Genomic DNA, 12500 nt, shown 5'->3' with positions numbered 1-12500 from the left:
CACATGCCAACCCTCACGCCTCTGACCCACGGTGCGTGATCAGGGCGCATCCAACCTGGACGAGCTGCACGCGCGATTGCGATCGGGAATTATGATCCGGCGCCTGAAGAAGGATGTGCTGAGTCAGCTGCCCCCAAAGCGGTGCGAGCACAACCCTGGCTCAGTTGTCATATCAATCTTGCTCTTATTCTTTCGCCTCGATTGCTGCTGGAATTGACTCGCACGTACGCATGCTTGCTCCCTCGTGAACACCCACCCCACGTGTGCACAAACACACACGCGCACGCACACGCACACACACACACAGACGACAGCGCGTGACTGTGGAGGTGACGAACAAGAAGTTGTGCAAGCTGCTGGAGGCCGGCTTCAACGAATTGAAACGTTTGGATTCAGACCCAAACACACAGCAGTTTGAGAGCCATAGGCTCCTGCAATCGCTCTTTCATGACACATCAACCGCCAAGATGGACTCGGTCAAGGAATACATCAAGGCAAACAGTCATTCGTTTGCGATTGCATGCATTTGCGCGTATGCATGGTACTTATGCACCCTTGAAGGTGGTGTGTGGCAGGACCTTTCTCCTGGCACCACCATCAGTGTCTCGTTTTGTTGTGTTGTGCTCATGTTTGTTCCCGTCTCCTCATTCATATGTTCACGCTTGCAGGGCATGTGCGATGCTGGCGGGAAGTTTCTTGTGTTTGCATATCACCTGAACATGCTCAAGGCGCTTGAGGAAGCAGTGGCGTCACAAGGGGTGGGTTGATACCACAACACTGTTGTTGTTGTTGTTGTTGTTGTTGTTGTTGTTGTTGTTGTTGTTGTTGTTGTTGTTGTTGTTGTTGTTGTTGTTGTTGTTGTTGTTGTTGTTGTTGTTGTTGTTGTTGTTGTCGTTGTTGTTGTTGTTGTTGTTGTTGTTGTTGTTGTTGTTTAAGTTGTTGTTGTTGTTGTTGTTGTTGTTGTTGTTGTTGTTGTTGTTGGCTCGGCCAAAGCGTGCAATCGCACCATGCAAGATCCCACGCGGCTCCGCCAATTGTGGCTTAAGGATGTGTTTATAAACACCGAATCTGCGACAGTAAGTTGAGAGGTGACAAGGACTACTCCCTCCCCTGAGCAATCCCTTCTAGTTAGTCGTACACGAACTCCGGCGGTTGGTAGAAGATAATGTTAAAGTCTTTTCGTATCAGATAACTTGATCGGCATTACTCATATGAAAAGTCAATGTAGCTCGGACTGATACCAGCTCCTCGCCAGAGCAGAAAGCCAGGCTGTAATTTGCACTAGATTATCGTTCGGGGACGCTAAAGTCCTGGCGATGTTGTTTAAGTTGTTGTTGTTGTCGTCACTTCACATCAACCATACACGTGTCTACCGCTCAGTCGTGACGCTGACGACACCCACACTCACGTCCAGCACACATGGACTCACGTGTTTCCTGTCACGAACTCACACAAATGCACACACACACACACACACGTGCTTCCATGCTTGCAGGTGGAGTACATTATGATTGTTGGCGAAACGCCTGTGCACGAGCGACACGATATGGTGAAGAAGTTTCAGGCAAGCAACCGCTGGTGAGGCGACAACTTTGCACGCGAACACTAATGTGCATGCGCTTACGCGTGCTTACAAGTGCATCAGTGTGTGTGTGTGTGTGTGTGTGCATGAGCTTACGCGCGCGTCAGTGAGTGTGTGTGTGTGCGTGAGTGTGTGTGTGTGTGTCTCCAATGTACTCGGACACATGAAGCAACCACCGCAACAAGCATGTGTGCTTCGCAGTCGCCGACGTGTCTGCACTTGTCCATGTCTCGTCAGTCCTCACACCTCATTCCTCATGACTACATTCATTCATTCTCCATTATCACCCTCATCCGTCTGTCACTGTCAACCCCCGCCCCCATTTTCCAGCCGCGTTGCAATCCTGAGTCTGCTGGCTGCATCACAGGGGATCACGCTCACGGCCGCATCCACTGTTGTCTTCGCTGAACTGCACTGGACACCGGGAATCATCGAACAGGCCGAGGTGTGCGCTTTGACTGCTCGTAGGGCTGGTCGGTTCGTTGTTGGTTGCAGCTGCATCTCGTGCGTGCGTGTGTGTGTGTGTGTGTCTGTGTGTGTGTGTGTGTGTGTGTGTGTGTGTGTGTGTGTTTGTGGACAGAATCTTGACGCGGTGCACGTTCTTTGGAGCAACAGCTTATCTTGTCTCCTCTTCCATACATTCCCACTACACACACACACACATACACACACATACACACACATACACACATACACACACATACACACATCCACACACACATACACACATGGCTCAATGACCACGTGCAGGATCGGGCACACCGCATCGGACAAACAGACACATCTGTCAACATTCACTACCTTGTTGCACCAAACACGCTTGATGATATTCTCTGGTCCACACTCTCACGCAAAGTCGGTGTCGTGAGCACAACTCTCAACGGAGAGAGATCTCGCCTCGTTGCAAACAAATCACGCGCGGACAAGAGCTTGGGTGCGTTTGAGGTGGAGGTGGTGGCCGAGATTAATGTTGTCGGTGTAGTGGTGTCGGGACGGTGCTACAGAGCGAGGTCGCATGTCGCTTCTCTCGCGTGCATGATGTACCAACTTGTTTGAATCGCACGTGTGCCCTCCTCACCTTCTCTTCGCACGCACACACACACACTCACACATGTATTCGCGGTTGCAGCGGATGCTGCGCGGAAGCACTCGAGCCAAGAGATGGACACGGATGAGATTGAGGACGACGACGACGACGACGATGAAGACAGTGGTTTTCGTCGCACCAGCAGCACCCGTGGTGATGGTGGCGGTGATGATGATGGTGGTGGTGGTGCTGATGCTTCGCAGGAAGGGAGTGGCCTTGCAGCTGCATGGACCAGTTCATCTGCATATCTGATGGCAAGCGCAGGCACAGCGCCCATCACACAGAAGAACGATTTGCGCCTCTTCTTCAGTCCCACCCGCGCTGCTGCCACGCACGATCCGCCACTATCATCATCATCAACATCACCATCGACCACCTCATCCACGTCTACAACAGCGACGACACCAGCGGCGAACGCTACACCCGGAGCGATGTGGGCGTGCACAGCGTGCACGTATCGCAATGCGCCATCCGCAAAGAAGAGGTGCAGCATGTGCGGCTCAGCTCGTCCACGTCAACGAACCAGAAACAGCAGCCACAGTAGTGATGCGCGCGAGAGCAGTGCAGCACGGTTGTCGCCAGTGTCATCACCACCATCGTCACCCGGTGCGAACGAAGCACAGCGCCCCAGTAATGGCACCAGCGGTGTGAAGAGGAACAAGAATGGCCGTGGCGATGGTCATGATGGCGGTGTTGATGGTGATGATGTGTCACCTTTCTCGCCCGCTGCCTTTGTGCAGCTGCAACGCCGATCCCGAAACACCAACAACGTCAACATCGGCAGTTCTACAGCTACTCACATCACCACCGGCGCCACCGCCAGCAGCAGCACCATTGGCAGCGGCACCAACCGGTCAACTGCGGTTGACGCGGCAAACATGCGCGGCGGGAGCGTGGCCCCGTCACCCAGCAATCCGCCTGGCATGAGCCGGTTCCAGTTTTGCATGAGTGCACACACGGGCCGCGTTTGGTTGTACAATCGCGAAGGGAAACCGCTCCATGTCAACTTTCACCCACAGGACTTTGTTCACGGCAACATGGATGCTCTCCCTGCAATGGTGAAATCACCGCACGCGCAGCCGGAGATTGCGTACTTCTTGCGGGAATACCGGAGCCTCCGTCCGATTCAGCAGAAGACGATTGCAAACATCGTCATGCCAGATGTGAAGACGGGCCTGGAACGGGCACGTGCGATGATGAGTGGCAGTACCACGAGTGGTGGCTCAATCTCCACATTGGTTCGGAGTAAGAGTGCAGGCAGTGGTGGCAGTGGTGGTGCAGTGACACCAGGCGGCAGCACGACCCGGTTCACGTCGCCGACTGCGTTTGGGTCTGCTCCAGAACAAGCACGGCGGAAACGCAGCACGAAGCCAGCAACACCAACGCTGCACCAGTTTTGCACCCCGGTGAAGAGGAGCGACAAGGCGGGCAGAAGGAGCACGGGTGCGCTCACCAGCAGCACCCGCGCACATAGCGCTGCGCAAGAGGTACCAGTTAAGCAGCAATCGAGACACGCATCGGCAGCTGTGGGATTGAATGCAAGCGTGCTGCTGGACGATGAGAGTGACGATGAAGACGATGCAGATGGCGTGGAAGGTCAAGGTGGAACCATTGAGGTCGAAACAGGAGCGGTACCTGTTGTGACTGCTGGAAAAGCAAGAAGAAGAACGCATCGGGCAGCGCGAACACCCACTCGCTCGCAGGCAACAGCACCAGCAACACCAGCAGCAGCTATCGATGCATTTTCACCTGTGATTCTTCTCGGTGATAATGATGACAAGGATGATGGTGGTGTTGATGTTGGTATTGGTGGTGATGGTGATGCTGGTGATGATGACGTGCAGTATTCACGAGAGCGGTCGCCAGATCTTGTCCTGTGTAGTTCAGACGAAGAAGATGCTGATGATGATGACGATAACACAGTCAGGGGCATGCGCAACACGCATCCACGCACCACAGGCCGCACGGCAAACACGCGAACGTCTGCACTTGTATCATCAGCACCAGCTGTTGCACATCAACGAGACGTGCGGTGGCTGAACAGCGATTCTGAAGGCGAGGACGACCAGCATGCCGCTCATGATGACGTTGGTGATATTGGCGATGACGTTGGTGAGGGTGATGAAGGTGATGCTGGTGATGAAGGCAGTGAGCATGCGCAGAACGCAAACCCGAACCAATCCCAGGCACCAGGACCATCAACGACGTCGCCGGTGACACCACGACTGTCGCGGGCTCGTGATGTCGGACTCGGGTGCGCATTCGATGCACTGACGCCTTCAAAGCATGAACAAAGAAGGGCAAAGTCCACAGCAGTTTCAAAGAGAACAACAAAAGCAGCAGCGAGACGCACAGCAAAGCCAGCGAGTGGTGATGGCGATGACCAGCCACGCACCATTGAATGCAGGTGTGTTGCGTGTGTTATGTGTGCACTTGTGGCTGTGTGATGCGCGTGGGGCCGTCGTTGTGCTGACAGTGCGTGTCCACTTGCTTCTGGTGCGAAAAATAGGTTTTGCAAGACACCCATCCCGCAACAACAGGACAGTACGCTCGAGCAGCGATTTTGCTCCCATGAATGCTGGGAACAGTTCAGCGTGCAGGTGAGACAAGAGAGAGAGTGTGTGTTTGTGTGTGTGTGTGTGGGGGGGGGGGGGGAGGTATTTCTGTGTGTGTGTGGGTATTTCTGTGTGTGTGGGTATTTCTGTGTGTGTGTGTGTGTGTTTTGATGGCGCTTGTGGAGGCGCGCGCGCGATGTGAAACTGCTTGTGCCAGGTGTTTGTCTTACAAAACAGTGGCAAGCGCGCACATGTGGACAGGCAATCTCGCACTCACACCTGCCAACATCTTCGAACACACGCACACACATTGACGCGCACGCATACATATGCACGCATACATATGCACGTGTGCACATCCAACCCCTCAATAGACGGGCAGTGGCGGTGCGGTTCGGCGGCGGTTGCTTGAATTGGAAGGCGGCGTCTGCCAGCTCTGCCGCGTCGATGCACACGCACTGTACAAGCACGTGCGCGCTCTCGGTGGGTCACATCACATCACACGTCATGTGTGTGTTGCTGTACGGTGATTGGAATCGTTGCAGTGGTTTCGTGCCGTGTTTGAAGCACTCATCATTTCTTTTGTGCGCTCTCTCCCTTGTTTACACACATTTGTGTGTCTTCAGCGTCTCCACAAGCGCGGAAAGCTGTTCTGTCCTCCACTGCGTTCAACACGCTCAGCACAGCCAAGTAAGGCCACTCATCCAGTGTGTATGGAGAACAGTGGTGCCGCGAGTTTACCTTTCCAAATGGCACACACACACACACACACACACACACACACACACACACACACACACACACACACACAAATAATCGCACACACACACACACATAAATCATCGCACACATATTCACACACGCCAATTCTGGCAGGCAGATCACATTATCCCCGTCTGCGAAGGCGGCGGTGAATGTGACTTGTCAAACTATCGTACTCTCTGCACGCCGTGTCACGACAAGGAAACGAAGAAGCTCGCCAAGAGTACGTGCGTGTGTGCGAGTGAGTGTGTGAGTGTGTGAGTGTGTGAGCGAGTGAGTGTGTGTTGGTTTTCGAGAGTCCGGTTATGACATGCACCTACCCTTATTCATACCCCGCCCTCCCACCTTCGCTTCTGGCTCAGACCGCTCTCAGCGCGCACTGCGCGAAGCGGCCAAAACCTCCAAGGACATTCGCGGTTTCTTCTCTCCACCACCCAAATGACACAACGGCAGCCATGTGTGTGTGTGTGTGTGTGTGTGTGTGTGTGTGTGTGTGTGTGTGTGTGTGTGTGTGTGTGTGTGTGTGTGTGTGTGTGTGTGTGCGTGCGTGCGTGCGTGTGTGTGTGTGCGTGTGCGTGTGTATGTGATATGCAACGTGGTACCGACGCACCACGCCCATCTCACCCCTCTTGTTATGGGCTGCCACGAATAACTGACATGATACGAATATACGAACGACCTGCCATTGAGCGTGTTGGCATAGGTGTGTGTATGGGTGTGTCAAGGGTGCTGTTGAAACGCGCCGTCCGCTTGGAAAAGCGACGGCAGGAGACTGGACAGAGAACGGATAACACGCATGCAAGACGAAAGGGAGACATCGTACGAAAAAGGGAACAAACAAACAAAACACACAGAGGCAGCGCTGGGAAGCGACAGGATGTGATGTGCGAACGCGGAAACACAATCAGAGGTGTCGACCATCACACACACACACACACACACACACACACACACACGTGTGCGTGCGTGAGCAGCAGAAGCAGAGGTTATGAGCGTAGGTGTTGGAGCAGGGGTGGGCTGTGAAAACGAGAACGTTGTGGAAAACACACGAGGAAGTGGAGCATCAGCAAGGCCGACAAACAAAGGCATGTTGTGTTGGTCACAGTGGTGTGCATCGTCATGCCAATGTATCTTCATGTTGTGAGCCAAGTTGACCCTCATGCCTCCAGTTCTTCCTCGTCAAAGTCGCGCATGCCGTCATCATCATCACCATCATCGCCCTGCATGATGACGCGGCTCTGCAGGCGGCGTGGGCCGCGGTCAACACGGAGACTGGTCCGTGACACGACGCCAACACGCCCAGTGCCATCACCACCGCCGTGGCTGCGTGCTGGGTAGATTGGGTTTGGCGAGAACCCATCCGCGCGGGCAGCAGACTTGGCGGAGGATGTGGCTGGTGTTGAAGACGACGCGCTTGTGCTTGAAGGGGCAATGACTTGACCAGTGAGCAGGTTGATGGCTGGCTTCTTGGGCTGGCCGGCACCTGCGTTGCTGTACACGGTGTTGATGTGCGTACGCGCCTCTGTCTCCACCACGTCGTACTCGGGCTCGTACTGATCTTTGCCACTGGCGATGTTGTCGTACACGTTGGGAGCCTGCTTGTCTGGGTGGCGGGTGACGGCATCGTAGGTGGACGACGCGTTGCTGGAGACCGGCACCTCATACAAGCGCTCCTTCCTGTTTGCAGCGTGGTCATAGGCTCTGTCGTGGCTGTCCGGTGCTTCGTAAGCGTCGCCATCAGGCACCTCGTATGCGCTCTCAGACATCCACGCCCCAACACCTGCAGCATTCATTTGCGCGTGGAAGATTTGTGTTGCGCGAGTGAGTAAGTGTGTGTGTGTGTGTGTGTGTGTGTGTGTGTGTGTGTGTGTGTGTGTGTGTGTGTGTGTGTGTGTGTGTGTGTGTGTGTGTGTGTGTGTGTGTGTGTGGTGACAACACGCTGACCACGCTCAGCACAAAGTGCAGCGCTTTGCACACCACCACCACCACCACCACAACCATCCTACCTTCTGGCTCCCATGCGACGCGGGAAGCGCGCCTGTCGGCCTTGAGTCCCGTCTCCTCTTCTGCAGAGTTGATCTGCGCATAGAGCGACTCGTCGCTGCCAACACCCGTGTCGGCGTCGTCCGAAGCTGAAGCGGATGGAGGGAGCAAAGAGTATGGAGGGGGCGGTGTGGAGACGGAAGATGAAGAGAGGATTGAAGAAGGTGGAGAGGGTGAGTGCACAGAGACCGAGAGACGTGCGAGTATGCGTTGTGTTTGTGCTACGCTCGACGCAAGTCGGACGCGTAAACACACACATACACAGGCCAGGCACACAGACAGACAGACACAGACAGACACAGACACACACATACACGCAAACGCGTTTATCACGGCAGGACTCACGCAAGGCAAAGCCGTTGGCGCGGATGCGCGTGATTTCGCCAACAATATCAGCAAAGTCCGGACGCCTGTCCGGATCCTCCTCCCAGCAGCGCAGCATGAGATTGTACATCTCAATCGGAGAGTTCTTAGGCCCGATGCAGCCGCTCACCGCTCTCGAGCACATCCAGCAGGCGCCCATTGGGGGTCTGATGATGGTGATGGTGATGGTGGTGATGGTGGTGATGGAAGTGAGAGGGAAAGAAGGAGGTGAGTGGTTATGGGAGAGGAACAGAGAAGAAGAAAAGGGTATGACAAGCAACGCAGCACGGACGATCTCAACGAAATGAGCACTGATACACACACGCATGTATGCATCTAAGCATGGCTTAGTGCATCATCATCGTATGTTCCTGTTGTGCTAGGCGTACGTGTTGGGTATGGTGTGCCGCCGAGCGAAAACACTTCCCACATGGTCACGCCAAACGCCCACACATCCGCCTTGGTGCTGCAATCGCAGACACAGATCCATAAACATGAGCGAAGATGCAGTGAGACGAGCAGGAAAATGGAGGACACCATGTGCCGTCAAACATGCCAAGTACATACGAACGAACATACGCACGTCACTGCATACACACAGAGACACAGAGACACACAGACACACACACACACACAGCATCACACATCACGAAGCACGCATAGCAAGCACGAGAATGGGCGACGCGGTGCTCACGTGAAGATGCGATCGCGAATGGCCTCAGGCGGCATCCACTTGACAGGAAGCTTCATCCCCGTCGCATGATACGCTGGGGGTGGGTAGTGATTTGGGGTTGGTCGAGATGGGTCACATGACTCGCGTGAGAGGTGTGATTGAGGGTAAAACGCGAGTTGAAGGAGTGTCAGCAGGTTCACGTAGACGTATGCACAATGGATGTCAACAGGGCGTGTTGTGTCGCAACATGAGCAGCAGCAGTAGCAACAACAGCAACAATGGCAGCAGCAGAGGCAGCACGAAGAGTTAAACTCACTGTCCTCCTCCATTTCGCGAGCGAGGCCAAAGTCGGAGATTTTGAGGCTGTGATTCTTGCCAACAAGAACGTTGCGGCTGTAAAAAGCGAAGCGGCAGCAACATGTGACATTCTTTGCATGCCGTTGACAAAAACAGAGGGCAGGGGGCGAGAGAGAGAGAGACAGAGAGAGGCTGCATGGCAATAACTCGAGCACATCGCGTTGCTGGTGAGGGCTCAACGTCACCACAGACACACACAGACAAACACACACACACAGACACAGACACAGACACACACAGACACACAGACAGACACACAACGTACGCGGCAAGATCGCGGTGCACGACGTTGCGGGAGGAGAGGAACGCCATTCCGTTTGCGATTTGGAGGCAAAAGTCGACCATTTCCGGAACAGACAGGCGCTGAAGCAGTAGAGGTGGGAGAAAGAAACAAGCAGTGGCGGTCAGCACTGAACACACAGCGCACTGCAGAAAATACAAGCATGCACAGCTGCACAGTACAAGTCCGCGCACATGCGCACGACTGACGAGTGCATGTTCACAAGGCAATTACACCAGCATCAACGAGAGCATCAACAGCAGCAGCAACAACATCAACCTCCTCGTCATCATCAACGAGCAACATGCATCAATCAGCACCTGGGGTTGGTCGCGGTGCGAGCGGCAGCGCCTGAGATAATCGCGAAGGTTGCCGTGCTCGGCCAACTCGACAAGCAGCATGCGGGGCTCCGCCTCTGTACTGTGGCCAATCATGCTGGCAGTGGAAGGGTGTGTGTGTGTGGGGGGGGGGGACATGGTTGCAGATGTGAGGGAGTGAGGATGGGGGGGGGGTCGCAAGAAATGCAACACATCAGGGCGAAATAGAAATGAACTTGACACGAACACACACATACACACACGACACACACAGACACACACACATACATGTGCACGCACATACATGCACACAACGCAAGCCTCACCCGATGATGTTGGGGTGGGGCCCAATCTCCTTCATGACCGCAATCTCACGCTCAAAATCGCGTTGTTCGCGCTGCACGCAGTCGCCAGACACAACAAAACGAGATAACAGATGAGGAACAATTACATTACAACAACGCATGCTACTGTCACAACTGCAGCCACACACCCACTCTTCCAGCTCTCAGTACATCCGTCCATGACACCCCTCCCTCCATCCTTCCCAATTCGCCACCATCCGTCCAGCCCCCCCCCACACCCCATCCCACCTCGGGTGCGCCGGCTTTGAGGGTCTTCGCTGCGCACGTGCGCTCCTCGTGTGTGCCCGGATTCCTGATCCACGCCTTGAACACGTCGCCAAACGCGCCGTTGCCGAGCTTGTCGCCGAGACGAATGCGACGACGGTCAATGGCCCACATCCCGCTGCCAAGCGAGCTCATCTCAATGTCGCCCTTCTGCTCCAATGCGGCCACGATGGTGGTGGTGATGATAATGGTGGGTGAGGCTGGCGTGTGAGTTGCATGGTTCGCCTTGTGGGCTGTAATGAAGAACGAGGGCAGCAACTACAATGACAACAATGATCACAACATCAATGATCACGGCAATAGCAATGGATGGCAGCGCATCTGACGTGCACCTTCTTTGCTTTTCCACCAGCGGAGCGGCGCGTGAGGACGATGATGAGGGCGATGATGATGAGGATGAGAACACCAGCACCGGCGCCAATGCCAATGTACACCGTCGACTGCATCGTGACCGCATCAAACAGCGCAGCGTGGCAAACATGTGGCGTGGGAAGCGCGAGGAAGGGTGAGGATAAGAGTGACACGTGCGCGGGCACACATACGCACACACACCCACGCACATATGCACACATACACACATGCATATCCATTCATACACATAAACACACAATCTCCCTTGCCCGCTCTTGTGACATAATTTGCAGAGCACACGCACCGAAGCAGTCGATGACGATGCAGACTTTGCGTCTGCGATACACGCTTGAAACTCTGGGTGATACTCCGCATTGGGATCACTGCACGTCGGCTCGATGTAGCATGTCCACCGCACGCCCTCCTGCTCATGCACACATGTGTGTGAATGTAAAAGAAATGTGAGTTTTCGTGGGGATGATGCAACACCACTGGTTCACATTAGACGCCAACACAACAAGGGACATGTGCGTTGACAAAACAAGAGGCATGAATCGAGACACACACGCACTTCAGCGTCAACCCAAAGCAACACGCTCTGTGTGTGTGTGTGTGCGTGTGCGTGCGTGAGTGTGTGTGTGTGTGCGCACCAGGACGGGATTGCCGCCGTTGGGACAGACGACGTCGCCAATCAAAGTTCCGTTGGTGCTCTGATGACACACAAACACATGTGAAGGGACGCGAGGATAAGAGCAGATATGTGCGCACAAGACATACACACGTGCACGCGCATGTACATGCACACGGGAGCAGTGACACCACACGACTCGCGGGAACACAATCACACGTGTTGCAATCCCTCAAACAACAACAGAGGTCAGCCTTCGCATCGCCTCCACACCAGCAATGCATGAGCTGCATGGAGCGTACTGCATGATTTGCATGATATCGATTGCATAACGCACCACACAGCCCTCAGCAGTGATGACGCCGTCCTGACAGCTGGCGGTGGTGGTGCACTGGCCATCCACCAGCACACCCCCTCCCGTGCACACAATCTACCAGTACATGTGTGTGTGTGTGTGTGTGTGTGTGTGTGTGTGTGTGTGTGTGTGTGTGTCTCTTTGTTGGCTTGTAATAATTCACCATACTAGATTGACAGGGACCAATAATCCTGCTCATACTATTTTTTCAAATTTATTGAAATGTAGAGGAGGGGCAAGTACGGCTATGGGAGCGGTAAATGTTTAATGAGTTACAATAACAAATAGACACGGACAGAAGAAAATCTTTCTTCTTGCAAACATACCACCCTCGACTCAATTAATTAGAGAAAAATATGAGATCGTTTTGCCCCACTTTTTTTATACTAATATATTTTTCTGTATTTTTCAACACACCAAACACGCTGTAATCTCCACCTCTTTTCTCTCGATTAAACCAACAGGCCAGCAACCGATACAATATGCAGATCAAATTATAAAAGAAAGATTAAAAAAAA

General features: G+C 53.9%; 2 protein-coding genes across 2 annotated transcripts in view; one reads left to right on the top strand and one right to left on the bottom strand.

Annotated features, from left to right (window-relative positions):
• The window catches only part of PTSG_11548 (uncharacterized protein), a gene marked incomplete at both ends in the record, with an annotated part of 8411 nt that extends 1983 nt beyond the window's left edge, over window positions 1–6428 (top strand). The window contains 13 exons of the mRNA XM_004998625.1: window positions 44–141; window positions 308–476; window positions 669–758; window positions 1496–1578; window positions 1913–2027; window positions 2333–2516; window positions 2940–3378; window positions 3496–4075; window positions 5288–5326; window positions 5599–5735; window positions 5863–5947; window positions 6101–6209; window positions 6349–6428. Coding sequence (XP_004998682.1) covers window positions 44–141; window positions 308–476; window positions 669–758; window positions 1496–1578; window positions 1913–2027; window positions 2333–2516; window positions 2940–3378; window positions 3496–4075; window positions 5288–5326; window positions 5599–5735; window positions 5863–5947; window positions 6101–6209; window positions 6349–6428 — 2208 coding nt within the window. The remainder of the gene's footprint in view (window positions 1–43; window positions 142–307; window positions 477–668; window positions 759–1495; window positions 1579–1912; window positions 2028–2332; window positions 2517–2939; window positions 3379–3495; window positions 4076–5287; window positions 5327–5598; window positions 5736–5862; window positions 5948–6100; window positions 6210–6348) is intronic.
• Window positions 6429–7143: 715 nt separating this feature from the next.
• Window positions 7144–12500, bottom strand: part of PTSG_11547 (TK/RTKB protein kinase) — a gene marked incomplete at its 3' end in the record, with an annotated part of 9906 nt that continues 4549 nt past the window's right edge. The window contains exons 11-23 of the mRNA XM_004998624.1: window positions 11650–11709; window positions 11304–11423; window positions 10981–11088; window positions 10613–10798; window positions 10346–10416; window positions 10023–10137; window positions 9688–9785; window positions 9382–9458; window positions 9087–9159; window positions 8782–8858; window positions 8375–8524; window positions 7993–8118; window positions 7144–7766 (exon numbers count right to left, since the gene is read on the bottom strand). Coding sequence (XP_004998681.1) covers window positions 7144–7766; window positions 7993–8118; window positions 8375–8524; window positions 8782–8858; window positions 9087–9159; window positions 9382–9458; window positions 9688–9785; window positions 10023–10137; window positions 10346–10416; window positions 10613–10798; window positions 10981–11088; window positions 11304–11423; window positions 11650–11709 — 1884 coding nt within the window. The remainder of the gene's footprint in view (window positions 7767–7992; window positions 8119–8374; window positions 8525–8781; window positions 8859–9086; window positions 9160–9381; window positions 9459–9687; window positions 9786–10022; window positions 10138–10345; window positions 10417–10612; window positions 10799–10980; window positions 11089–11303; window positions 11424–11649; window positions 11710–12500) is intronic.

Source organism: Salpingoeca rosetta (assembly GCF_000188695.1).
Source record: "Salpingoeca rosetta unplaced genomic scaffold supercont1.1, whole genome shotgun sequence".
NCBI classification, from domain to species: Eukaryota; class Choanoflagellata; order Craspedida; family Salpingoecidae; genus Salpingoeca; species Salpingoeca rosetta.
This window is presented reverse-complemented; position numbering and strand designations above follow the sequence as displayed.